The sequence below is a fragment of the Colletotrichum acutatum genome (assembly GCF_030867785.1).
Source record: "Colletotrichum acutatum strain CBS 112980 chromosome Unknown BDZ83scaffold_155, whole genome shotgun sequence".
In the NCBI taxonomy this organism is placed as follows: domain Eukaryota; kingdom Fungi; phylum Ascomycota; class Sordariomycetes; order Glomerellales; family Glomerellaceae; genus Colletotrichum; species Colletotrichum acutatum.
In genome coordinates this window covers 60,955-84,887 of record NW_026849149.1, presented here as the reverse complement: position 1 = coordinate 84,887, position 23,933 = coordinate 60,955, and the positions used below count along the sequence as shown (strand labels likewise).

The window sequence follows — 23,933 nt, the reverse complement described above, 5'->3', positions numbered from 1 at the left end:
TTCGGACATGGAGGTAAGGCTGCCAGCTAGCCATGCACAGCTTTTGCAACTAGTAGCCGCTAAAAGCAAAAGGTTTGATGACACTTGGCATCGCCGGTAGTAGAACACTGTCCCCCAGATAACCCATTCCCAAAGATTTGGGGTCCGTCCCGAATCCTTCGTTCCTTTCTGGAGGGTCTTGTCTCATGTCTATCCCAGCAAAGGAGATGATCAGCGCAGTTAAGAGATTCCCCCAGATCCAGTCAAGCTTCAGGGTCCAGACTTGAATATGGGGTCTAGATCTTTTCGCTACTACGTCGAACGATTTATGACTTCGGAGCAAAATGCATGCCGGAGCTGAGCTGTTGCTTTGTAACATAATAAGGCCGATGTGCCTCTACAAGACGACATGGACAGCATATTTGTTCTATCGGACAATTCCGGCCGACTGACAATACGCTTCGACACATATGTACTGGCTTCAAACACAGTACTGCGTATGCCTTCTTCCATTGCTTCCGTCCCAGACGCCGGGAAGTGGGCAAAAAGTACGGATACACCAGTAAGACGTCGAGGGCAAAAGAGACCAGACTTCTCGTGGCAATGTGGAAAGCGATTGCGCAATTGCACCAGATTTCACAACTCCTTTCGCCGGGGGCGCTAATGTGCTTCGAGATTGTGGGCTGAAAGCCACACGCGGGATCCGTGGATACTACTTAGTGCTGTCGAATCCCATCGGCCATGGCTAGACTTAGGGCCTTGGCATTTAAGCTTAATCCAAGCTTGGTGGCGTGGATCGCGGAAAGTTTCTCGACGCTGCTTTGGACCCCTACGAGCATATTGGTGCCAACGGAAAGTAACTATACAGATCCTTATTGATACATAGTGCCTCAGCCGCCTGCGGCTAACATGTGTCCAGCGTCTCAACATCAGCAATCCCGGGGCTAATACCAGGAACCGGACTTGGAATGTTTACTTTATGCACTCTCCGAAGTGGTATACTACTGCCGACGTTATTATCCGATTTTCTCGAGTCGCTGGTTGAAGCTAGTCTGTGTTGGGCAATTTCCACAATCTTGGCTGGCTGTCAACTAGATATTACCTGAGTACAGCTTCATAGATTACAAGCATCTTGTAAGGTGCTCAGACTTTTGGCTGACGAAGAGATTTTGTTGCGGTATTACAGCCAATCAGTCATACTGAGGGCCACCTCTCTGCCGGCTCAAATATGGAAGGATGCGGTATATTCCCAGACGACTGACAGCGGTGGAGAGCTAGGGCCGCGAAGTATGGAGTCCTGACTTTGACACAATCGGCTTCTTGGCCTCATTAGGAATCAATCGTATTCCTGTCCCAAGATCTTGGGTCAACAACGACCTGGCAGCCGAAGCTACCACAGGCTACCTGATTTGGTCCTCGCAGCCCCCCCGACGTTCTGCGGCGTCATGCCGGAGCTGATGATGGGTAATCTTACATGCCTCAATACCAAGAGTTTGCTCAGGCTAGTGGCTCTGAGCTCGCATGGAAAGCTTGACGGGGCCAAAGAGAGGGCAGTTTGGGGGGCGGCAATCACCCCGATCAAGTCGATCAAAAGTGTGCCTTCTTGCAAAGCCCGAGATGTTTCCTTTCTACTCTTTTTCCCTTGCTGCATCCTAGTTCTGAGATTCACATCCAACGATCATCACCATTCGTGGTGTCCAGTCTTTACTCCCGACGTGTTGTCGGTGCCGTCCTTTCACAAGGATACTCTGTGACCTATTCACTCTCTCTACCGTCCTGAACTCATCGGACGCTTCCGCTCGCTCCGTTCTGAGTACAGCTCAGCACCACGTCAAGTGTGTCTAATGTCCACAACACCACTCATATCCCGAAAGTGAAGCTACTCAGAACACCATGGGTCACCCAGAAATTTCCCGCCCACAGCCTGTGCATACAGATGAAAAGCGTTGGACCGTCAAGACTCTATCACAGAGGCTCAGCATACAATTCTCAACAACTGAGCGGCCTCCTTCTCGTGTCTTTCGTCCCGGAACACCCAACTCCTGGAGAAGTCAAGGAGAGTGGGATGCCTACTCTGCCGCCAGCGATAGCAGACCCAATACACCCCAGACGTCCATCTCATCCAGAGATTCCAGCGTAAGCGGAAGACGCAAGACAAGCGGAGGCAGAAGTACTCTCAGCCAAGATGATGGCCAAATCGAGAAGCCGTCAAAGTTCGTCACCGACTACGGCTGGCCGATCCTCTCGGACCCCCTGAACCCCAACAAGAAGCTCACCCCGTGGGAGCTGACGATGCAGCGAATTACATTCATCCTCATCGTCTTCTGCCTCAACATCGCTCTTGCTGCTGTTGCATGCTTTGGCAACACCGGGTTGGCCACACTCGTCTTTATCTTGTTCGTCAAGTGCAAGGATTTCCTGTCCTCGCTTCTCTCGCTCATCTACCTCATCGGAACATCCATCTACAAGCACTTTCGCCCTCCCGCACCTGTTTCTCAACGATGGATCCTCTCGCTGATTCCAGCTTACTCGGAAAGCGAAGAGCAGCTCATCAAGACGGTCTACTCTCTCCGCGACAATGGCTGCGAGCCGCACAAACAAGTCATGTGCATCGTCCTGGATGGAAAGCCGCGAAACATCAAGCGCGAGTTCTCCCGTATCGTCGTCGACATTGAACGCCCCTACCATTCTCTCAAGTACAAGAAGGGCACACTCAAAATCACCGCCGGCTTCATGCAGGATGTGCCCGTCATCGTGATCAAAAAGGTCAAGAACAGCGGCAAAAAGGACTCCCTCATCCTCACCCACGACCTCTTCGACGCCCCCCGAGACAATATGCCCACCTACACCCGCCTTCTCCGCGAGGAAATCTGGCGTACTATACTCCCACCCCTGACCGAGGGGACCGGCTTCAAGAATTTTGACATGGTCTTCTGCACCGACGCCGACTCTGTCATTCACCAAGGCTGCGTCGCTAAGCTCGCCAACGCCCTCGCCCGCGAAAAGAACGCCATCGCCAGCTGCGGCATCGTCCTCGTCGAGCTCGAGCCTGGATACGAGTGGTCGTTTTGGAACCTCTATCAGCAGCTTCAGTACACCTTTGGACAGTTCGTCCGGCGTCGCGCAGAAGGCTTCATCGGGAAAGTCACCTGCCTTCCAGGCTGCGTCACCATGGTCGCCGTCCGCGAGGAGATGGCCGCAGCCATTGCCAAATACGCGCGCCCCGTCAAGGAAGACTGGGTCGTCCACCATCAAGTCCAGAACCTCGGCACCGACCGCCGTCTGACGTACTGCATGCTCAGCCAGTCTTCCAAGCTGCAGACAATCTTCGTGCCCGGCGCCGTCTCCGAGACAGTCGCGCCGCAGTCCTTCAAGCACTACGTTCACCAGCGCCGACGATGGGGTTCCAACGCCTACTTCAACAACTACTTTTACTGTGGCGGCGAGAACATGATCCTCATTACGCGGATTGCTGCCGCCATTGATATTGCCCGGCAGACGCTGGTGTACTACCGCGTCCTCAATACCATTCTCTTCATCCGCGCCCTCATCCAGGCTTTCAACCCTTGGGATATTCTCCCGCTGCTTGTGGTGGGCCAGTTTCCTGTTATCTGGTTTTGTGTCTGCTTGGCCGTGGAGCCAGCTCTGCGCCAGCGCGCCCACAAGATTATTCTCGGATTCTTTGTCAACAAGTTCGTCTCGCCGTTTATGTCCATCATCATCTTCTCAGCTGTTGCCAAGAACCTCGGTAACGCTGTTTGGGGCATGTCTGGCGTCACCGCATCGTCTGCTGCACCGCCTCCCGTTCCCAAAGACAAGCTCTCAGAGGCAGAAGAGGGCAAAGGTGGCGCTGAGAGGCCGGAAAGCCCCATCTCTCGGCCTCCCTCGCCGCCAGAAGTGCTCTAAGCCACAGCTTTGGCACATAATTCACCTGAAGGCATGTTTGGACCTTCTAATCAACCATTCCACCTTTCTATTCTTAGACATGAGTTACTTATTTCATTCTTGTTGATTTCACTTTGGTATTTTGCCCAGAAAAGATGCTACATAGATACATATACTTAGATCTAGTACAAGGAGGAGTTGTAATTCTCATAAAATTCACTGCACATATTCAAATTCTCTATGCTCCTGTATGATAGCCCTCCAATGAAGCTGGGCGGTTCCAACGGTTGCACAAAGTTTCAAGGTCCTCTTGTAAACGTGCCTCCTTAGACTCAACTTCACAACCTCCAACACATCGTAAGCAGCAACTTTACGTGTACTATCCGTAACAACCCGAGACGGAAAGTCCGTGTAAGCCATGTGTGCGCTCACAGACCAACGCTGTCATCGCTCTCATGGACCGCAATACAAAATTCGCTGAAGTTTTCACTTTTCGGTCATGTCAATCGAGTCGACAGCAGAAGCGTCCTCTTAGGCTACGTCTGTGCTCATACCACTGTTCACTTTCTATCAATGCATCACATGCAGGAACTCGGCAGGCATTGATGCTTAGCAAGCAAGAGGTCTGTAGTTGCACGAATATATGAGCTGAAGGAACTACTCGTCAAGCGCGGAGTGCACCAAGCCACTGGTAGCCGAATAAGCTTAGTCTGGGGGTGCTGGGGAACAGATTTGCCCAGCAACAAGGGTCCATGTTAACATTTTAGCTTCAAGACACGCGGCTCGGCGACTCAGGTCTAACCAGTATTGAAGCTAAGTTGGCGCCGATTCTTTCTTCTCCTAAGGCAACCCCTGGTGTGCCGCATCTAGGCGTAAAGAAACTAGAGCGAAGGGGGAGTATACGTCTTTAGTTTTAGATGGTTTATGCACATAACGAGTGAGTACGTATCGCCGGCCACGGTACCCTCCCCCCCCCCCATCCCGCATGCCGCCCGGACGGAGCCCTCCGCGGCTTTTTTGACTTCCCGCCCCCAATTTCCCGCTCCGTTGGGAAACCTCTCCGAACAAAACTAGTGAACTAACAACTGCGCCAGAAAGGTCAGCACATGAACAAGAAAACGTCGCCTTATGCCAGAACTGGGGTAAGACCAGAATGGCACAGCAGCTGCCACAGTTACGTTCAAAGTAGCAGGTTCCGGAGACTTGGGCCCGGTAGCTCGCGAAGGCAGATATCCACCGACTTTTTCTTTTCCACAATCTCGGAAATGAGTCTATTCCTTGATGAGGCATCGTCTTCTCTCACACGATACCAGCGCAACGGCAAGCTAATGCTCACCGAAGGCTATTTCTCTCTAGCCTCAGATTCGCTTCCAAGATCTTACTGGCTCATCTGCGAAGGACCATCAACAACGTTTCCCAAGCTAGGCCCCGGGCCTTGACTTACACATGCCAAGTCTATCAACGTGTCAGGTCACCAGCCACTCTACCATTTCAACATGAGGAAGTCAAAGTGGTCCACCGCCAGTGCGGACCACGGAATCACCGCATGTGCGTCGTAAGCTATTGAGCGATAGTCACCATTCCCACGCAAGCCTCATGCCGTTTTTCCAACATTGACTCGCAAAGCCATGTCAGCTGCAAAGGCGTAATCGGAAAGCAATCTCGTGAGAGACTCGTGGATTCAGAGTCCAAGTTCTAGACCACCTCTGGCAACACCTTCAACATCCTATAATAATCAGAACATCGTCGAACATACTCACAATCTTCTATCCTCATCAGCCTCTGCAGACCACTGCCAGTCACCGAACCCTCACTCTCTTACACTCTTTCCCTCAGCTTGCTTCCTGCGAGATTTTACTCACTCTTACTCACAGTCACTCACTTCTGTCGCTCACTTGCACAATACCCATCTCGCAAAAATGCATTTCATCAAGTCTCTCGTCAGCCTCCTCCCTATCGCGGGTATGGTCTCGGCCGCAGCCATCTCCGGCACCTCTGCAGCCGCAGATGCTGCCATCACTACCTCCGCCGCAGCCGCCGCCAACAACGGCGATGGCTCCATCCCTGCCTCCGTGGCCAGCGGTCTCGGCGACAAGGCCATCACCGCCGTTATTGACACCACCACCTCCGTCACCAAGACCATCAAGACCACCGTCACCACCGAGAGCAAGACGTACACGGCCACCTCTCGCACCACCGTCGCCACTGAGAACCTCACTCTTACCTACACCCAGCGTACCACTGCCTCCACTACCACCCTCGCCCTGACCTACACCTCTCGCAACACGGCAGCCGTCCAGACCCTCGTCCTCACCGCCACCGTTCGCACCACCGCATCCACCACTACCCTCACCCGCACCGCTCGTGCCACGGTCGAGGCCTCTGAGACCGTCACAGTCACCCCTACCGTCATCGGCGAGCCTTCCACCATCCACTCCACTGTCCTGGACGTCACCACCCTTCCCTCCACCGAGTACTCCACCTCCACGGCCTACTCCACCGTCTACCTCGACGAGACCACCACCGTGCCCACAGTCGTCTACGCGACCGAGTACACCACGGAGACCCACGTCTCTACCGTCAATGAGGTCACCACTCTCGGAAGCACCGTCTACACCACCGCCACCGCCGTCGTCGACACCACAGTCTACGAGACGGAAGTCGCCACCGTCGAGTCCACCCAGTACAACATCGCCACGGTCCCTACCACCATCTACTCCACTGAGATTGTGCCCACGATGGCCTACCGCACCGAAGTTGTCAACGCCACCGTCACCGCCTCCATCACGGAGACGGCCACGGCTACCATCACGCAGACGGCCACCGTCCCTGCTGACCAGAGCGTCTGCCTGTACCGCTATGCCTACATCACGCGCACCCAGACGGCGAGCGTCGCGCCCAAGTACTCCACCTACACGGTTTCCACCATCACCTGCTTGGCTGCTCAACCTACCTGCGACTCTCGCACCGGCAACTGCAACAAGTTTGCTCGTCTGGTCCTCAGCGCCGAGCCTACCTCTACCTAAGTTCATCTTTGAGACATGGACTTAGCCCCGGCCCAAAGGAGCTGTACTAGCAGCGGTGGCAACAAACATGTACCCTTCATCGAGGCCAGCAGCCTATTTTTCTTTTTGTTTTTGTAGTGCCCGGTTTATGAGTGTTATACATGAAGCATAGCGTTATGCATCGGGGGGAAAGGATTTATGTAATGAGTTATTCGGGGCAGACTATTCTTCTGCTAGGCTTCAGGGATATCAGACAAGGTACTTGAACCAAAAGTTGGGAATGTATTGCTTTGCTCTCATGATGACAGTTCCTGGTGATGAATGAAATGCCAGCGTGAGGTGTCGAACATGGTGAACATGATCGCTGCAACCAGGCTATAACAACTAAAGAGAAGACAGCATCTGGGAAGAGAAAGAAATGGTGATGACTCGGGCACCACGCGTCTAGGATGAACATATTTTAACTAAAGAATCGAAATGTATGATGGCGCTTTGTGTGTGCTCACTCACGCCTCCTCCGCGCCAGCAAAGATGGCAACACCAAACGACCTGGTCCACGTGCTCCCCTCGCTGTCCTTGATGCTGATCTCAAGGTGATCGATACCGGCCTCAGCGCCAGCGGCATACGTAGCTTTGCCCCCGCTGACAGTAACCTCTCCCTTCTTCGCCCCAGTAACCGTGAAAGTAGGCTCCTTGAATCCCAAAGCCAGAGCAGCGAGGTCAACCTCGACAGACTTTGAAGGCGATACGTACGCGTGGGGATCAGCCATGAAGTTGAGATACCCCTCAATGGGAGTGTACCCATCACCGCCAGTCGATCCATCCCACCAATCCGCGATACCGTCCCCATCAGCATCCCAGCTCGCGGCGCGCGTAACGGTCGGGAAATCCTCGAGCCCACCCGCGTCCTTGGGGTCGTCAATGAGACCCTTCTTGCCCGACACGGAGCCGACATAGGTGGCGGTTCCCGTGGTCGTCTCATTGACGATGCGCGCGTCGTGGATGTCGCGGACGGGCTGGCTGGCGCCGCTGTCGGAGAGCACGCGCTTGTAGGCTTCGGTCGAGGGCTGCGTCTCGACATGGGGCTCGAAAAACTCTTTGTCAAAGAACTTTTGGTAGGTCGGGGCCGGTTCGAAGCTGACGTCGGCCCAGCAGGCGATTGTGGTGTTCTTCGTCGCGGTGCCGTCGCCCGAGGGGTACTGGACCGAGTCCTGGTCGAAGAACCCGGGCATGGAGTTGCCGGCGCAGTAGTACTGTTGCATGCCGGGCATGTTGTCTTCGTACTGTGGGGTCTGATATTAGCGATAAGATTTATGATTATGAAGAACGTTCATACCTGTGCTCGGAGGGCGTAGGTGAGCGTAGAGGCCGGCCCATGCTTGTAGTAGTTTCCGACAAAGTTCACCTTCTTTGCACCACCGTCGGTAGCACGACCACCTGTACACGTTAGAAAAGCTGCATTCTATTCAGGGTTGGAGGGTTACATACCAAAGTTGTACACGACGTTATTGCGGATATCAAGCTGGCCGGCAAACGCAGCATTATCGTCAACACCACCGCCCATGCTCCAGCTACGGCCCTCGGCGTGGGCGAGCAAGTTGTGGTGGAAAGATCCGACGTCGCCACCAATGGTGGCGCTGTAGCCGTGAGCCGTGCCGTTGGGGTAGTTCTTGTGGCCGGCGACGTTGAGAGGTTCAGAGATCATGTTGCGCTGGAAGGTGATGTTCCAAGCAGACCGCGAGCTGAAAGCCTCGTCAATAGTCCAGCCCTATTCATCATTTATCAGCTACATATACTTCCTTGCAACATTGAGAAGTGCACATACCATAGAGCAGCGATCAAAGATGCAATGGTTTGAGCCCTGCATACCCATCCCGTCAATAGTCTGCCCGGAGACCTTGCCGGGACGCACACGCATGTGGCGGAAGATGATATCGGACGCGCCGGTAAGGCCGAGTGGGTTGCCCTGGATGACAATGCCCTTACCCGGCGCGGTCTGGCCGGCGAGGGTGATATACTGGTCGTTGACCGACATGCGGGAGGTGGTCGTGATGACACCACCGACGTCGAAGACGACGATGCGCGGGCCCTTGGCGATGGTTAGGGCGTAGCGGAGGGTGCCTTCGGCTTCGGTGTCTTCGAGGCTGGTCACCTTGATGACTTTACCGCCGCGGCCACCGCGGGCGAAGCGTCTGTGGATGTGGTCAGTAGATTGCACTACGATGAGGACAGGGACTGAAGACGTACCCCCAACCTTCGGCGCCGGGGAAGGCTAGCTGGGCGACGCGGAAGAAGAAGACGCGGCCGGTGTAGGTAGTTGATCCGGAAACGACATCGACCCGCCAGTAGAAGCTGTCGACGGTGTTGAGGCCTGTCACAAGATCAGATAAGCTGTTCGGCGAAGCTATAAGGAGTATCAAAAACCTACCAGGAAGCTTGGCGCTCGTCTCCGTCACACCCTCAGCAACACTCTTCAAGTCAGTCTGCGACGTGCCGAGGTATACATTGTACTTGACACCCTCAGCAGAGGCGGGAGCCTGCCAAGTGGCAGTGACGCTGTCGTCCGCTGCAACCTCGATGCGCTCGTCGCGGTGCTTGGGGGTAGGGAAGCTAATCTGGTTCTGCATCGACGGGGCATCAACCTCAAACCCGTTGAGGAAAGCCCGCTTGTCGCCGCCGCTGCCGGGGGTGTAGACGATCTTGGTCTCCTGCGTCGCGGACGTGACTTCGAACGTCAGGTACGAGGTCGCAGCCTGCCAGATGTTGTCCACGCGCGCGGACTGCTTGACGGCCGTCAGATCCGTCTGGCCGTTGACGGAAATGTCGATCGTCGCCGTCTCGTTGAGGGCGTCCCAGGCGTTGTGCCATGTCAGCAGGCTGTGGTTGCCCGGCACGAGGCCCTTGATCGTGAGCGTGATTGGCGATCCGTCCTTGTTGGAGTTGCTGATGCCCTCGTTGACAACGCGCTCGCCCAGAGAGGAGAGGATGCGCGTGTATTGGTATTTGTAGTAGTTGCCCGCCAGCTCGGAGCCGTTGCCCGCGGCAAGGGTGAATGTGACGTCGCTCTCGGTGATGTTGGCGACCGTGATGTTGGCCTTGGAGGAACCGGGGATCGTCCAGGTGATGAAGTCCGAGTCGACGAGGTTTCGGACGTTGGCCGGGTTGATACGGAGCCGGATGGGCGCTACGGCGGGGAGGCTACCCGAAGACGGCTGCGGTGACCCGGCTGACGCCGAAGCTGAGGCGGAGGGCGGGGCCGACTCCTGGGCCAGCGAGGCCGTGGCGAGGACCGCCGTGGCCAGGGCCTTAAATATGCCCTTCATGATATGTACAAGGATGTGTTTAATAATCGAGGAAAAGACTGACGAAAACGAATGAGAAAGAGGTACGCATTAGGTCCCTAAGAGCTCCAAAGGGATTCGCGGGGGAGGAAGTCTTGGGCACTCAATATGTAGGACACCAAGACGGACGGTCTCTCGCGCCATATTTGCCCCGAACCCACCAGTTCTCTGCCCTTCATTTCCCCGTGAGGCTGATCGTCCTCTGTAGTCAAAGTGTCCCATTTACATGCAGCTGCATCCCCAGATTGGAAAGAGATGGAGGGATCCCCCCTCGGATGAACCGCCCGGGAACATGAGACGAGGATTGGTGGGGTGGTGACCTGCATGCGCGCCCTAAAGGATTGTCTGGAAGCAAAGGTGGCTGCAGAACCGGGAAAATTCAGCACGAACTCGTTTCCACGAGTAGTGTGGTACCCTTGCCATGACCTTCTGTGCCTGCGTCGCATCCGCTGACATGACGGCGCGGACCTGGGTGCCGCTGTCTTGCAGGTCTTGGCACCTTTCTACAAGTGGACTCGGCGGGTATGAGGTGTGTTTAGGCTTGATGAGGCAGCTCGTTTTCGGAGCTGCAACCTCCAGGGCGGCTACTAAGGCGTGAAATTGCAAAGGGGCTCGTAAACGGTAAAAAGAGGGAACTTCAGATCTGCTGCAGCCGCAAGGTGACGTCTCTAAGCCTCCTCCAGAGTTTCGATCCGAACAGAGTTGCTTGAGTGTTTCCGGCGCACTCCGGTCTGAGCTGGGATTAGATGAACCTGGTCAGAGTGGGATGAAGACCCTGAAGCTTTTCGGCGATGCTCTTGGAGGCTCTATGCAGCTCATCTGCGGACGATTCAATCAACATACTCTTTGGCGAGGTAATCAAAAGAACTTAGGATTCATTTCGCCGCCGGCTTGAGAGACATTGAGTTGTCGCGTATGGTTGTGTCCCGAGTCAAGGTTCACAATGTTGACACGATCAAAGTTCAGACCATCAAATTGCTAAGACTCAACGTGCCTTGCTTGGCATGAGCACTGACACTACCCAATTTTGTCGCTTTCAGTAATCGATCCCGAGGAAGGTCTTGCCAGCCGCGATTTCCATTGAACATTGAACCAATATCTCAATTATGCTTTTTTATCTAAGATGGCCATGACATTGACTTGCTGAAAACTCTTAGAGCCTCATGGGTCCATTTAATGTACTCAAACACTAGTGGAGTAGCTCTGCGCTTTTGTCATCTGATTCTTAGAGTTAGAAAGAGTGCACCTTACCATGCTCAAATATTGAGCAGAGACGCAACTCGTCATGTCTCACTGAGGTACCTCACCTACCAGACTCAATTAAACAACGTGATTCCTACAAATCGACGTTCGTCGACGTCGGGAGTTGTAGTGAGATGAAAGAATGTGATTAAGTTGAGAGAGGACCCAAAACAGCCTGGCAGCAAACGGCGCAGTTGTCTGCTTGCATGCACGTCACAGGGTACCCTCAAACCTAAATTCCACATTACGGTACAGTCACGGACACTTGTACATGGACATAGAGAAACGTACGACTCGACAACAATAGTTGTCTCATACGTACAATGCCGATGAATTAAACCTTGGCTTATTATTGAAGGAGACAAGTCCTACTTTCTTCTACATAAAGTCCCGCGAAAAGCTCGTTTCATAAGAAACATAAGAAGAAGAAAAAAAGGTGTATACAGAATTATAATCTTTCTACGATTTCTAGACCAAAAGTTGAGTTGTTAGTACTTGACTACGCGTTCCATTCCACTCGTCACGTCAAGTTCGAAAGCGGAATCAATTAGTCAGTATAATTACTACATGTACCATAACATAATGAGATAATGATAGCGTTTATGACTGACCTTTCGATACTCTTCACTCTTTGTTTTGGCATTCAATGCCAGCTTCTCTTCACGTTTACAGCCTACTTGTTAATACCTTGCCTCACCCTACCTACGCTGTAAGTCTACGAGTAAAGAAGAGTCTGGCGTGGAGACAGACTATTCGACTTCGGCCAAGGACCCCAACCAAAATAGTCTACAGTCTAGGTCCATGTTGTGTTAACATCCGATCGATGATGCACTAAACTCCGGTCAGTCCGGAGCATAATCAGTGCCAAAGTGCAAAAATCGCGAAGGAAACTCTGAAGTAGCAGAGTAACATAACAAGCTAAGTAGGTCAAATAGGTGGCACCGGGCGGAAAGGGATCGATCGAGCGACAGCAATCCCGTCGTCGTAGAAAAGCACGCTATAATGACTCGGATCGTGATCTGAGGATATGACCACCCGGTGGGATATTCATCGGTGACTTTGTGGGATGCCGTCTACCATCTCCGTTGAATCAATGCGTGAGGTCCTAGAAATCTTAGACCAGATTAGTAGCAGTGCGACTCAAAATGTTGGAACCCTACCTAGATGAAGTGTGGTCAACCAACACGCTAAGAGCAAATCTTAAGGATACACCATGTGGAAGAATGCCGTTCAGCACAGCCTCTGGGACCTCGCGCAAGTATGGCTGCATGTTGACTTCGGCGCCAGCGCCGGTCCCGGCCCCGGCGTGTAGGACGATCGCAGCCAGGACCCGTATGATCCGGTTGCCGAGTCATCCATATGCAGGCGGGACGCGGGTAAGGTGAGTTGGAAATCACTGCGTCCACGAACCCGACGCAGTGGTTGTGAGGTACAGAAGCGGGGAGGAGGAATTCGCGCAGCTGTATGCGCCCGGGTTCCGCCGAATCACATCAGATTGTTTGAGACAACTGCTCCCCACGGTTCGTTTACATGTCGGCACTTGCTGCTGTGCCACCTTGGCGCATAGATTCTCCAGAAGGACATTCCGCAACTCAGGGCTTCCATAATCTTCAAAGCCGCAAGCCAAATCCGGCATCGAATTTGTCTGTACGGTCGCAACAGAGAGTTACTTTGTACGGCCGAGGCTTCGGACCAAGAGATACTTCCAGCAACGACTGGTAGATGGCCTCCAGCGAATAGAGGAGCCGAACCTAGTGCCGGTAAGGGTAAGGTGAGCATGACTCGCGTGCGCTAAAGATATTACATTCTCGGGCTGCTAGATTGCAAAAAGCTCCCTCCCATTGGCATACCGCGGAAACGAGTGGGGGTTTGACCGATATGACGGCTGCTATCACTGCGGGGTTCTTTCACGAGACAAAGAAACGCGAAAGCTTGAAGAAGTTCTCAGGGCCTCAGATCATGGCCACCGTCGTCGCCTCGCCCAGGAAGTCTTCGGACCACCGAGCCATGCGCAATCCGACTGCTGCATCATCGTGGATATCCAGCATAGTGTAGCTCAGTGATCATGTTTCTGCTCCAAGGGTTTGTCGACCCATACCTGACAGCCGGGGCCGCGATCCTCTTCGCGATCCTCTTCGCGATCCTCCGCCCGAAGAAGCCGGCCCATCCGCCGGGGACAACCCTCCCGCCAGGCCCAAAACCCAAACCCCTCATCGGCAACCTCCTCTCGATCCCGCCGGTACACTCCTGGCTGGCCTTCCACGAGCTCATCAAAGAGCACGGCCCCGTCGTCCGCCTCGCCCTCCCGGGCGGCCAGGAGCACGTCCTCCTCGGCACCGAGGCCGCCGCCAACGAGCTCCTCCGCCAGCGGGGCAACATCTACAGCGATCGGCACTACGCGCCGGCGTCGTCGCACTTCTTGACGGATGATCACATGCTCCTGCTGCTTCCTTATGACGACAAATGGAGAAACTACAGGAGGTTCCTGCATCAGGTCACCATGTCGCCCGTCGCGCCGCAGTACGAGAAGGAGCAGCGCATCGAGGCGGTCAGATTACTCCGCGACCTGATCCGCAAGCCGCGCGACTACGAGGCTCTTTTTGAGCGGTTCAGCGTCGGGCTGGGCATGCGCATAATCTATGGCCTGCGCGCTGAGACCGGCCACGACCGCGAGGTGCGGATGCTGCTCGACATCGTCCACGAGCTGGAGCGCGTGGGCTCGCCGGGCGCGTACCTGGTTGACATCTTCCCGTCGCTAAAGTATCTGCCAGAGTGGATGGCGCCCTGGAAGAAGTACCTCCGAGCACGGAGGCGCCGCGACGAGGATTTCTTCCAGGAGTTGATTGACCGGAGCAAGTCGCCTTCTTGGGCGCGAACGTGGCTTGAAACGCAAGACCAGTGGGGGCTCACGCGGCGGGAGGCGAATTGGATGCTGGGATCTGTTTTCCAGGCTGCGGGAACGACGTCTGGGTCAGCTCTTGCGTCGTTTATCCTCTGTGTTGTAAGAAATCCTGGGTGGTTTGAGAAGCTTCAGGCCGAGGTCGACTCTGTTGTTGGACCGGACAGGTTACCTACTTTCGAGGACATGCCACGGCTTCCGCTCGTGAGGGCGTGCGTCAAGGAAACTCTGCGGTACTACCCGATCACGGCCGGCGGCTTCCCTCACCGCCTCACGGAAGACGACACGTACAACGGGTATCACTTGAAGAAGGGGACCGTGGTGCATGCCGTGCAGTGGGCTATTCAACGCGACCCAGAGACCTACCCAGAGCCCGAACTCTTCAACCCCGACCGCTGGTTGGATCCTAAGTATCCGACATATAAGGAACCTCTCACAGTCTATCCCAACTTGCAGCAGTTCACGGCGTTCGGCCACGGCCGCCGGATTTGCCAAGGCATCAATATTGCCGAAAGGAGTCTCAATCTCAAGATCGCACTGCTTGCTTGGGCTTGTAACATTTCTCGGGCCACGGATGGTAACGGCAAAGAGATTATACCGCCAGTTTATGACTTTGCCGCAGGCTTCAATGTGCAGCCAAAGGAGTTTGATTTCGACCTACAACCAAGAAGTCAACAGCGAGTAGACTTGCTGGAGAGCGTGTACGAGGACACACTGAAAGAAGATCCGTTGTTGTCATAAATTTTAGACGAAGGCTAATGGGATATGTAATGTCAAGCATGATTGAGTACGTCGATACCCAATTCTTCAAAATGGGCCCTGCTCGTTTAAATGTGTGAAAACCCCATCCTGGGCACTGATCATTTCAAATCTGATTACTCTGCCATTTAAGAAGTGGGCCGAAAGAAAGGATCAGAAGTATTTTGACCCCATCTAAACAAGTTCTAGGACATTAATTGGGGTCTATACGGTCCTCGATTTTGCTGCGGGTTGTCGTTGCTGCCAGCTAGGATAGAACACAGCTCACGAGCATTCGGAACGTATTGAATTTTTCAACATTCATAATCTCATAGATACAATCTCTCGCAAAGTATTACGTACTCTTATAATACAATCATCATTCAAACGCAAGCTGCCCAATCCATCCAAAAGCAAAGGTATTCAGGCAAGGCATTAAGTCCGTCCAGTCATTCCTTTTTGGCCACTCATCATTGAGATACCGACACGTGTGTAGTCACATGTCAAAATCCAGCTCCAATCCCTAAACTCATCGCCGGAGTCAAAGCAGTCGCGACAGACCCCGTAGCCGCAACGTCATTCAGCCGCCTCTTGACCTCCATGCCGAGACTCTGTATAGCCCTCAATAACGGTATAAAGTCCCGATCGTCCCTAGACCCCTTGAGCATCACTTCCCCGACCTCCTCCAGCAGCTCAATATCGTCGTAGTGACTCCTTACATCAACGGCTCGAAGAATGTGGTTCAAGAGGCAAGCGTACGAGACGTAGGCGCGGTAAATGCCCAGCAGTACACACATGGTCTCAGGATAGGGATTGTGCACCAGGATAGCCCGCACGATCCTTAGCATGCCCCGCGAGGCCTCAACGGCTAGCGGGGAGTCTGGAATGTCCGCGTCGCAAGACACGGGGCGCGGAGAGTTAGAGCTGAGGACGGCGAGTTTGCGCAGGATGAAGATGATGTAGGTATACCCGGTCATGGCTACATCGCCCAGCAACCAGCAGTCGGCTTTTGCGGCCGTTGCTACACTTCGTTGAATCCAGTCTTCCTGCTTCAGGCGTCAGCAAGTCCTCAGCAAGACCAAAGTGGGGAGATCGCGCTTACAATCTGATACTCATCAAAGAGCTGGCCAATCTCTCGACAGTACTCCTCAGCTTTCGGCCGAATGGTGGCTTCGTCGCAATCTGGAGACTCAAGGTCCTGAAAAAAGTGCGACAGAATGAATGTAAGCCTTGACCCCATGAGGAACGTCACCGTCGGGACAGCATTGAGGTCCGGCGGCGCGCTACCAGATGATAGCCATGGCAGGTTGACCTTCCACGTATTCATGCTGTCCGTGATGGCCGGCGGGCGATTGAACAGTAACCTGAAGAAGAAGTCAATCTGGATCAATTCCCAGAAACCCTTGCGATCGGCATCGAGTTTACTCTCGTCCTGGCCAATCGCCGTGGTGTAGGCGTCGAGGTTGTGCAGGTTGAGTGCTTGTGCGTACTCGCAGGCGTAGATGTACATCTTCCAAGCCAATTCTTCGTCAAAACACTCAGCTGCCGTGCGGCACTGTTGTCCAGCGATTGTGGTTAGTCTAGGATGGGCTTGCTAGATGGGGGTGAGGGAGCGCTACTGACCATGGTGAGAGCGGCGATGAGGTCGGTCGTAGACCCTGTTGCCTCGCGTTGCCAAAGTGGTAGAGTTCGAAGACAGCATACGTAGAGCATCCGGATGTACTTTTGTCCTTCCTCATTTGCCTGTACGGTCGAGCCTAGAGCACAGCCGTGGTACAGAACTCCATAGTACACGACCAAAATAGCCGGATCTAGGTGGACATGCGGTAGTCCAAGGAGATCCGGGATCATCTCTATGAGTCTTGGGTTCACGAGACTGAGGAACATGTCCGTATGCATGTGCGTGAAATAGTCTAGCAGAGACGTTAGACGAAACGCGATAGAGTTTCTCGAAGAATTCTTTCTTCTTGAGGCGTTTAGTGAGAGATCGTGACTTACTCTTGATCCATTGCTTAGCCAACTCAGGAGGGACCCTGACGTCCTGAGTGACGACGGCAGCAGACACAGTCTGCAATCTCAGTCGTTGCACTTGATCGACGGCATCCTTAAGAATGGCCGCGACATCGAGTTCAGGAATCGCACTCGGCGTGGCGAATGACGTCCACGGTGAAGTTGCCTGCCCACCGGCAACACTGGATGGAGCGGGAGACGACAAGTTGGATGGGGCGCTGTTGGAGCTTGAAGTGCGTTGTCGGGGCGGCGGGGCGGCAGCGGGCGGATCAGTAGCCACGGAAGCAGGGGGCCCGTCTCGGGATTCCGGATCTTGGTTTCCATTCGGGATGGTTGTGCAGTGCTTCTCGACGCGCTGTAACCTTTCGAGTATGGTCGACAGGGCGTCATCCGTCGTGCTGGAATCGCCAAGGCTATGTCTTGAGCCAACGGTTCTTTTACGAGGATCTCGTGAAGATTCATTGGTGGAGGGGGGCAAAGAAGGATTGGGAGGGGAGTAGGGGCGGAACTTACGACAGACGGTCCGTCAAGGTCCGAGTGACCTTTCTCTTGACTCTTTGAGGATAGACGCACTCTGTCTCGTGGGTTTTGCATCTTTCGCATGTTGGCATGCCACGACTACACCGGACCTGATGTCGCGAAGAGAAGTGTCAGTCAACCACATCTAATATGATCCGAAGGAACACGGCGATGACTGACCTTTCTGTGTTTGCATCGTTTGCACTACCCAAGCGGAAATTGGCAACCAAGTCAGCCATGAGACCACGATAGGAGAAAGAGACCCATTGCCCGGAGAGCCAAGTCTGGAGGATCAGGAACCAGGGAGCGGACTATGGAGCTATAGCAACCTCCGCTGTACTCACCGAAAGCGGATTCAACTGGGCGGACTGGTCAGGCATGATTACCTAAGTCGTCGAAGGGATCTCGGAGAGCGGAGAATTCGATGTGTTTTGTGGTGCAGCGAGATGTGCCACAAAGAGAGAGGGGGGGACTTTGAAGGACAAATACACCATGCCAGGCCCGCGAGGATCCCACCCGAGCCGTTGTGATGCATCATGATCTCGATTCTTCGGGGGTCGAGAATTGATTTTAGCTCACAAAGTCTAATTATGTGCTATCTGGTTTGCTTGGCAAGGGGTTTGCTAGGTGCCCAGCGTGACGCAGCGCAGCGCAAACCTAACAAAGCTGCGTCGCGGAGGCCGCGGGCCACGGTCTGAGGGGGCCCGAGGTCGCCGGATACTCAGTCTGGAGCATCAGCAACAATTCTTCCGGCATGCTTTTCTTCGTAATCATTTCAATCAAAGGTTCTTCCCAGCTGGTTCCAGCTGGGCTCGGTTCATGCGCCTTAGTGCGCGGCAAGTTCCTTTGTTTTAAGCTTCTTAAGCTTGGGGGAGGACGTGGCTAGTAGATCAGATTACAAAGACGGATCGAGGCTTGACGACCCCCATAAAGTCTTGGCAAAGTCCGAATCTATGTCCTAAATTCCTAATCGAGCGCCATAGGGCTGAAAAAAACCCCTAATCGCGGACATTCGGACTCTCGTCCAACGAATATCCGCCAGTCCGGTACAACCATTCAACAGCGAACGTCAGCAACTAACGCAAGTATGAGTGCTGATGAGATTTTTGCAACTTGGCAATATGGGGCTTTCAGATGTTTTGACGCTCGGGGATGCATAGATATATATGATGTCTCGAAGTTGAGATGGCATGATAATTTCCAACTTCAGTTTCAGTCAACTCATCCCATAACTTAGATTCCATCTTCCTAATATCTTCCACTTACACTAATTATCACTGCTTCGCACTTGACTCCTTTTGGGTTATTCTAGTCGTCTGGTCTAAGTGACCGTCCAAGCGACAATGCGGTCTGACAGCGACACGGATAGTGGTACTCTGCCACCTCCATCGACAAACGAGAAGAAGGTTCTCCCGCCGAGCTCTGGGTCTTATTCAGCTGGCACGACCACCGAGAAAGAATGGACAAAGCATGAAGATGCTGCAGATCAGGAAACGCGAATGAACGACGAGGTTCTGCAACTCGCTCGCAGATACACGACGCAGTCCAACGCCGCCCCTGGTTCTCTCTTCCCAGTCCCCGCCGAAGGCCCCTTGAACCCCAGCAGTCCAGACTTCAACGCGAGAAAGTGGGCAAAGGCGTTCTACAACATCCGAACCGACACTTCGGAGGGAAATCCACCAAAGACCACGGGCATCGCCTTCAAGAACCTCAACGTCTTTGGCTATGGCACATCCACCGATTACCAGAAGAGCGTCGGCAACGTCTTCCTCGAGGCGGCGAGCTTGGTGAAGAAGCTCACAGGTGCAAAGGAGCAACGAATCGATATCCTTCATGACCTCGAGGGTGTCGTCCACAGCGGCGAGATGCTTGCCGTTCTTGGCCCGCCCGGATCCGGCTGCTCGACCCTGCTGAAGACGATCGCCGGTGACACGCATGGATTCTACATTAGTGACGACGCGACCATCAACTACCAGGGCATCCAGCCCAAGGACATGCGCACCGCCTTCAGAGGCGAGGCAATTTACACCGCTGAGGTTGACGAGCATTTCGCCCACCTGACAGTTGGAGACACCTTGTACTTTGCAGCTCGTGCCAGATGTCCCAAGAACATTCCAGAGGGCATTACCAGACGCGAGTACGCCGAGCATCTCCGCGATGTGACGATGGCCATGTTTGGTATCTCGCACACGAAGAACACTCGTGTGGGCGACGACTTCGTTCGTGGTGTGTCAGGTGGTGAACGTAAGCGTGTCACCATCGCGGAGGCAGCTTTGAGTTACTCGCCGCTGCAGTGCTGGGATAACAGCACGAGAGGTCTCGACAGTGCCAACGCTCTCGAGTTTTGCCGCACTTTGAGAACCCAAGCGGATACCATGGGCTGCACATCGTGCGTTGCCATCTACCAGGCTTCCCAGGATGCCTATGATGTAAGTCATTGAGCCTGGTTTTGTTATACTAAGCAACCCAACTAACAAATAACAAGGTCTTTGACAAAGTCGTCGTCCTCTTCGAAGGCCGTCAAATCTACTTTGGCAAAACTACCGAAGCCCAAGCCTACTTCGAGGGCCTAGGCTTCATCTGCCCAGAGCAACAAACAACAGCCGACTTCCTCACCTCCATGACGAGCCACCAAGAGCGCGTCATCCGCCCCGGCTGGGAGGGCAAGACGCCGCGCAGCCCCGACGACTTCGCCCGCGCCTGGAAGGCCAGCCAGCAGCGCGCCCGCCTCCTCGAGGACGTCGAAGACTACCTCCAGCGCCACCCCTTTGGCGGCGAGCACTACCAAAAGTTCCTCGCGTCCCGCCGCATCGACCAGTCCAAGTCCCAGCGCCAGAACTCGCCGTTCACGCTTTCGTACATGGAGCAGATGCGCCTCACGCTGTGGCGGAGCTGGGTGATGCTCAAGGGCGACCCCAGCATCACACTCACGATGCTAATCACCAACATCTTTGAGGCCTTGATCATTAGCAGTCTGTTCTACAATCTGCCTACCAATACGTCTAGCTTCTTCCGTCGCGGTATCCTGCTCTTCTTCACGGTCATCATCAATGCCTTTGGCAGCATCTTGGAAATCATGACGTTGTACGCCAAGCGCAAGATTGTCGAGAAACACGCCCGATATGCCTTATACCACCCCAGTGCGGAGGCGCTCTCAGCTATGATTGTCGACTTGCCCTACAAGATTGTCAATGCCGTCCTGATGAATACCATCTTGTACTTCATGGGCAATCTCCGCCGCGAGCCGGGCGCCTTCTTCTTCTTCCTGCTCATCTCCTTCTCGATGACCCTGACCATGTCGATGATGTTCCGTCTCATCGGCTCCGTCACAAAATCGGTTGCCCAGGCTCTGGCACCAGCGTCAATCATCCTGCTCCTCATCGCTCTGTACACTGGTTTCGCTATCCCGCCTCAGTACATGCAAGATTGGCTGGGTTGGGTCAGGTGGCTGAACCCTGTCTACTACGGTCTCGAGAGCGTAATGCTCAATGAGTTCGTTGGCCGCGACTTCCGCTGCTCAAACTTCGTACCCATGGGCCCCGGCTATGACTCCGTCGCTGCCAACGAACGCGTCTGTTCCACTGCGGGCTCTGTCCCAGGCCAGGACATGGTCAGCGGCACGACCTATCTCAGCACCTCGTACAGCTTCGAAAACTCCCACCGGTGGAGAAACTTTGGGGTCATGATTGCTTACATGATTCTCTTCATGGGTCTGCATCTCTTCGCTACCGAGTACATTGCTTCCGAGCGCTCCAAGGGCGAGGTCTTAGTGTTCAGCCGTAAGGCTATGAGCAAGCGCCGCAAGCAAGGTGCCGTCGATGTCGAGACCGGTGCCCCGGCTGCCGGTGCGCAGCAGAGAAGCGAGGATGACTCTGAGGGCGTTGCGGGCATGGAGAAGCAGACTTCCGTCTTCCACTGGAAGGATGTCTGCTATGATATCAAGATCAAGGGCGAGCCTCGGCGGATTCTGGACCACGTTGACGGTTGGGTCAAGCCTGGAACTCTGACTGCACTCATGGTAAGTCTTCTGCAATGGCAGATACTTGAGATTCTCAACGAGACAACGACTAACATCACCGACAGGGCGTTTCTGGTGCTGGCAAGACCACTTTGCTCGACGTCCTCGCTACCCGTGTGACAATGGGCGTCATATCCGGCGACATGCTCGTCAACGGCCAACCCCGCGACGACTCCTTCCAGCGCAAAACGGGCTATGTCACACAACAAGATCTCTACCTCCACACCTCCACCGTCCGCGAAGCTCTCAACTTCAGCGCCCTTCTCCGCCAACCAGACGCCTATTCCCGCAAAGAAAAGCTCGAGTATGTCGACACCGTCATCAGCCTCCTCGGCATGGAAGAATACTCCGATGCCGTCATTGGCGTACCCGGCGAAGGCCTCAACGTCGAGCAGAGAAAGCGTCTTACCATTGGCGTCGAGCTCGCCGCCCGCCCGCAACTCCTCTTGTTCCTCGACGAGCCTACTTCCGGACTCGACAGCCAGACTTCGTGGTCGATTTGCAACCTCATGGAGAAGCTCACAAAGAGCGGCCAGGCTATCTTATGTACCATCCACCAGCCCTCAGCGATGCTGTTCCAGCGCTTCGACAGATTACTTCTTCTCGCCCGCGGCGGTCGTACGGTTTACTTCGGAGAGATTGGCAAGAACTCACAGACCTTGGTCGATTACTTTGTCCGCAACGGTGGGCCGGAATGTCCGCCTGGCGCAAATCCCGCAGAATATATGCTTGAGGTCATCGGAGCCGCGCCCGGTGCCCACACCGACATTGACTGGCCCGCCGTCTGGCGCCAGACACCCGAGTACCAGGCTGTTCAGGATGAGTTGGCCCGACTGTGCTCTGATGGTTCTGCGCGACCTGCCCTGACCAATGGTCAAGGTCAATCCACGCACAAGGAGTTTGCTGCCGGCTTTGGTACACAGTTTATCGAGGTCACGAAGCGTGTTTTCCAGCAATACTGGAGAAGCCCTGCGTACATCTACTCAAAGGGTGTTCTGTCTTTTGGTGCTGTGAGTGACTCCCTCGGATCTTCACACTTAACACTCCGACTAACCCTCCTCTGTAGGCTCTGTTCATCGGTCTTTCATTCCTCAACGCTGAAAACACGCAGCGTGGTTTGCAAAACCAAATGTTTGGTGTCTTCATCTTCCTCACGGTATTCAGCCAGGTTGTCGAGCAGATTCTTCCCATCTTTGTGTCGCAGCGAACCATGTACGAGGCGCGCGAGAGACCCTCAAAGGCGTACTCGTGGAAGGCTTTCATGTTCGCCAACATCCTTGTGGAAATGGCCTGGAACTCAGTAAGTTCTTGTGTGACTTTAGATTCCAGCCAACAATTTACTAACCATACTGCAGCTCGCTTCCGTCTTCTGCTTCGTGTGCTGGTACTTCCCCATCGGCCTTTACCGCAACGCCTACGCCACTGACGCCGTCGATTCCCGCGGCATCACCATGTTCCTCCAAGTCTGGGTTTTCTTCATCTTCACCGGATCTTTCGCCCATATGATGATTGCAGGCCTGCCCAACGCCGAGGTAGCCGGCGGTATCGTCAACCTCTTTGCCATTATGATGTTTGCTTTCTGCGGGTGAGTCTAGTCTCCTATTCACAATCTTCTCCATAAGACCGATAGCTAACCGCCTCATTCACCAGAATTCTCGCTGGGCCAAGTGATCTCCCAGGCTTCTGGATCTTCATGTACCGCGTCAACCCCTTCACTTACGTCGTGGAAGGCTTCCTGGGCACCTCGCTCGCCAACGCCGCGGTGCACTGCGCCTCCAACGAGTTCGTCTCCTTTGCGGCGCCAAGTGGGCAGACGTGCGGGCAGTACATGGCCGACTACATCTCCGCTGCCGGCGGCTACCTCTCGAACCCGGGTGCGGGCAACTCAACCGAGTGCCAGTACTGCGCCATGTCGGATACCAACACGTTCTTAAAGGGAATCAACGTTGACTTTGATCACCGGTGGAGGAACTTTGGGTTGATGTGGGCGTACTGCATCTTCAACATTGCTGTTGCTTTGGTCGTGTACTGGCTGGTGCGCATGCCTAAGAACAAGAAGGTCAAGAAGGAATAGTCTCGGTAAGGTGGGACAAGATTTCTTTTGTGGTAGAAATATGGACGGAATGTACATTTCCAGTGTTTAGACGGAGAGAATTGGAGGAATATGGTTAGATGCAGGGTTGACGCTGAAAGCTTTTTGGGCTTCGTTTTGCAGCGCATTTCAAATTGCTACCGATTTAATCGCAATATTTAATAGACATAGAATCTGCTTCACACATCATTATTCCTCGCATGAG

The 23,933-nt window shown here is 54.1% G+C and overlaps 7 protein-coding genes across 7 annotated transcripts; 4 read left to right on the top strand and 3 right to left on the bottom strand.

Moving 5' to 3' along the window:
- Nucleotides 1-1,872: 1,872 nt before the first annotated feature.
- On the top strand, nucleotides 1,873-3,885 carry BDZ83DRAFT_590536 (chitin synthase-domain-containing protein; the record flags this gene model as incomplete). Its single annotated transcript, XM_060506346.1, has 1 exon — nucleotides 1,873-3,885. The coding sequence occupies one exon, from the start codon at nucleotides 1,873-1,875 to the stop codon at nucleotides 3,883-3,885; it is 2,013 nt and encodes a 670-aa protein (XP_060359219.1).
- Nucleotides 3,886-5,719: 1,834 nt separating this feature from the next.
- Nucleotides 5,720-6,129, bottom strand: BDZ83DRAFT_639280 (uncharacterized protein). Its single transcript, XM_060509415.1, has one exon. It carries the CDS (start codon nucleotides 6,005-6,007, stop codon nucleotides 5,756-5,758), a length of 252 nt encoding a protein of 83 aa, XP_060359218.1. The 5' UTR covers nucleotides 6,008-6,129; the 3' UTR covers nucleotides 5,720-5,755.
- A 392-nt stretch (nucleotides 6,130-6,521) lies between these two features.
- BDZ83DRAFT_639279 (uncharacterized protein) lies at nucleotides 6,522-7,086 on the top strand. The gene has a single exon (XM_060509414.1). The coding sequence runs from the start codon at nucleotides 6,603-6,605 to the stop codon at nucleotides 6,888-6,890; it is 288 nt and encodes a 95-aa protein (XP_060359217.1). The 5' UTR covers nucleotides 6,522-6,602; the 3' UTR covers nucleotides 6,891-7,086.
- A 202-nt stretch (nucleotides 7,087-7,288) lies between these two features.
- Nucleotides 7,289-10,192, bottom strand: BDZ83DRAFT_744822 (pectate lyase; the record flags this gene model as incomplete). Its single annotated transcript, XM_060513169.1, has 7 exons — nucleotides 7,289-8,152; nucleotides 8,206-8,306; nucleotides 8,358-8,637; nucleotides 8,695-9,061; nucleotides 9,117-9,240; nucleotides 9,298-10,067; nucleotides 10,101-10,192. The coding sequence occupies 7 exons, from the start codon at nucleotides 10,190-10,192 to the stop codon at nucleotides 7,376-7,378; spliced, it is 2,511 nt and encodes an 836-aa protein (XP_060359216.1). The 3' UTR covers nucleotides 7,289-7,375.
- A 3,166-nt stretch (nucleotides 10,193-13,358) lies between these two features.
- On the top strand, nucleotides 13,359-15,385 carry BDZ83DRAFT_639275 (cytochrome P450). Its single transcript, XM_060509413.1, has one exon. The coding sequence runs from the start codon at nucleotides 13,518-13,520 to the stop codon at nucleotides 15,090-15,092; it is 1,575 nt and encodes a 524-aa protein (XP_060359215.1). The 5' UTR covers nucleotides 13,359-13,517; the 3' UTR covers nucleotides 15,093-15,385.
- On the bottom strand, nucleotides 15,386-18,335 carry BDZ83DRAFT_639272 (uncharacterized protein). The gene is made up of 7 exons (XM_060509412.1): nucleotides 17,963-18,335; nucleotides 17,799-17,822; nucleotides 17,613-17,728; nucleotides 17,088-17,512; nucleotides 16,713-17,002; nucleotides 16,192-16,644; nucleotides 15,386-16,135 (listed from the first exon to the last, which is right to left on the bottom strand). The coding sequence occupies exons 1-7, from the start codon at nucleotides 17,996-17,998 to the stop codon at nucleotides 15,593-15,595; spliced, it is 1,887 nt and encodes a 628-aa protein (XP_060359214.1). The 5' UTR covers nucleotides 17,999-18,335; the 3' UTR covers nucleotides 15,386-15,592.
- Nucleotides 18,336-19,007: 672 nt separating this feature from the next.
- Nucleotides 19,008-23,849, top strand: BDZ83DRAFT_682675 (ABC-2 type transporter). Its single transcript, XM_060511222.1, has 6 exons — nucleotides 19,008-20,047; nucleotides 20,104-21,636; nucleotides 21,702-22,646; nucleotides 22,703-22,926; nucleotides 22,982-23,221; nucleotides 23,287-23,849. Exons 1-6 carry the CDS (start codon nucleotides 19,118-19,120, stop codon nucleotides 23,708-23,710), a joined length of 4,296 nt encoding a protein of 1,431 aa, XP_060359213.1. The 5' UTR covers nucleotides 19,008-19,117; the 3' UTR covers nucleotides 23,711-23,849.
- The last annotated feature ends 84 nt before the right edge of the window (nucleotides 23,850-23,933 follow it).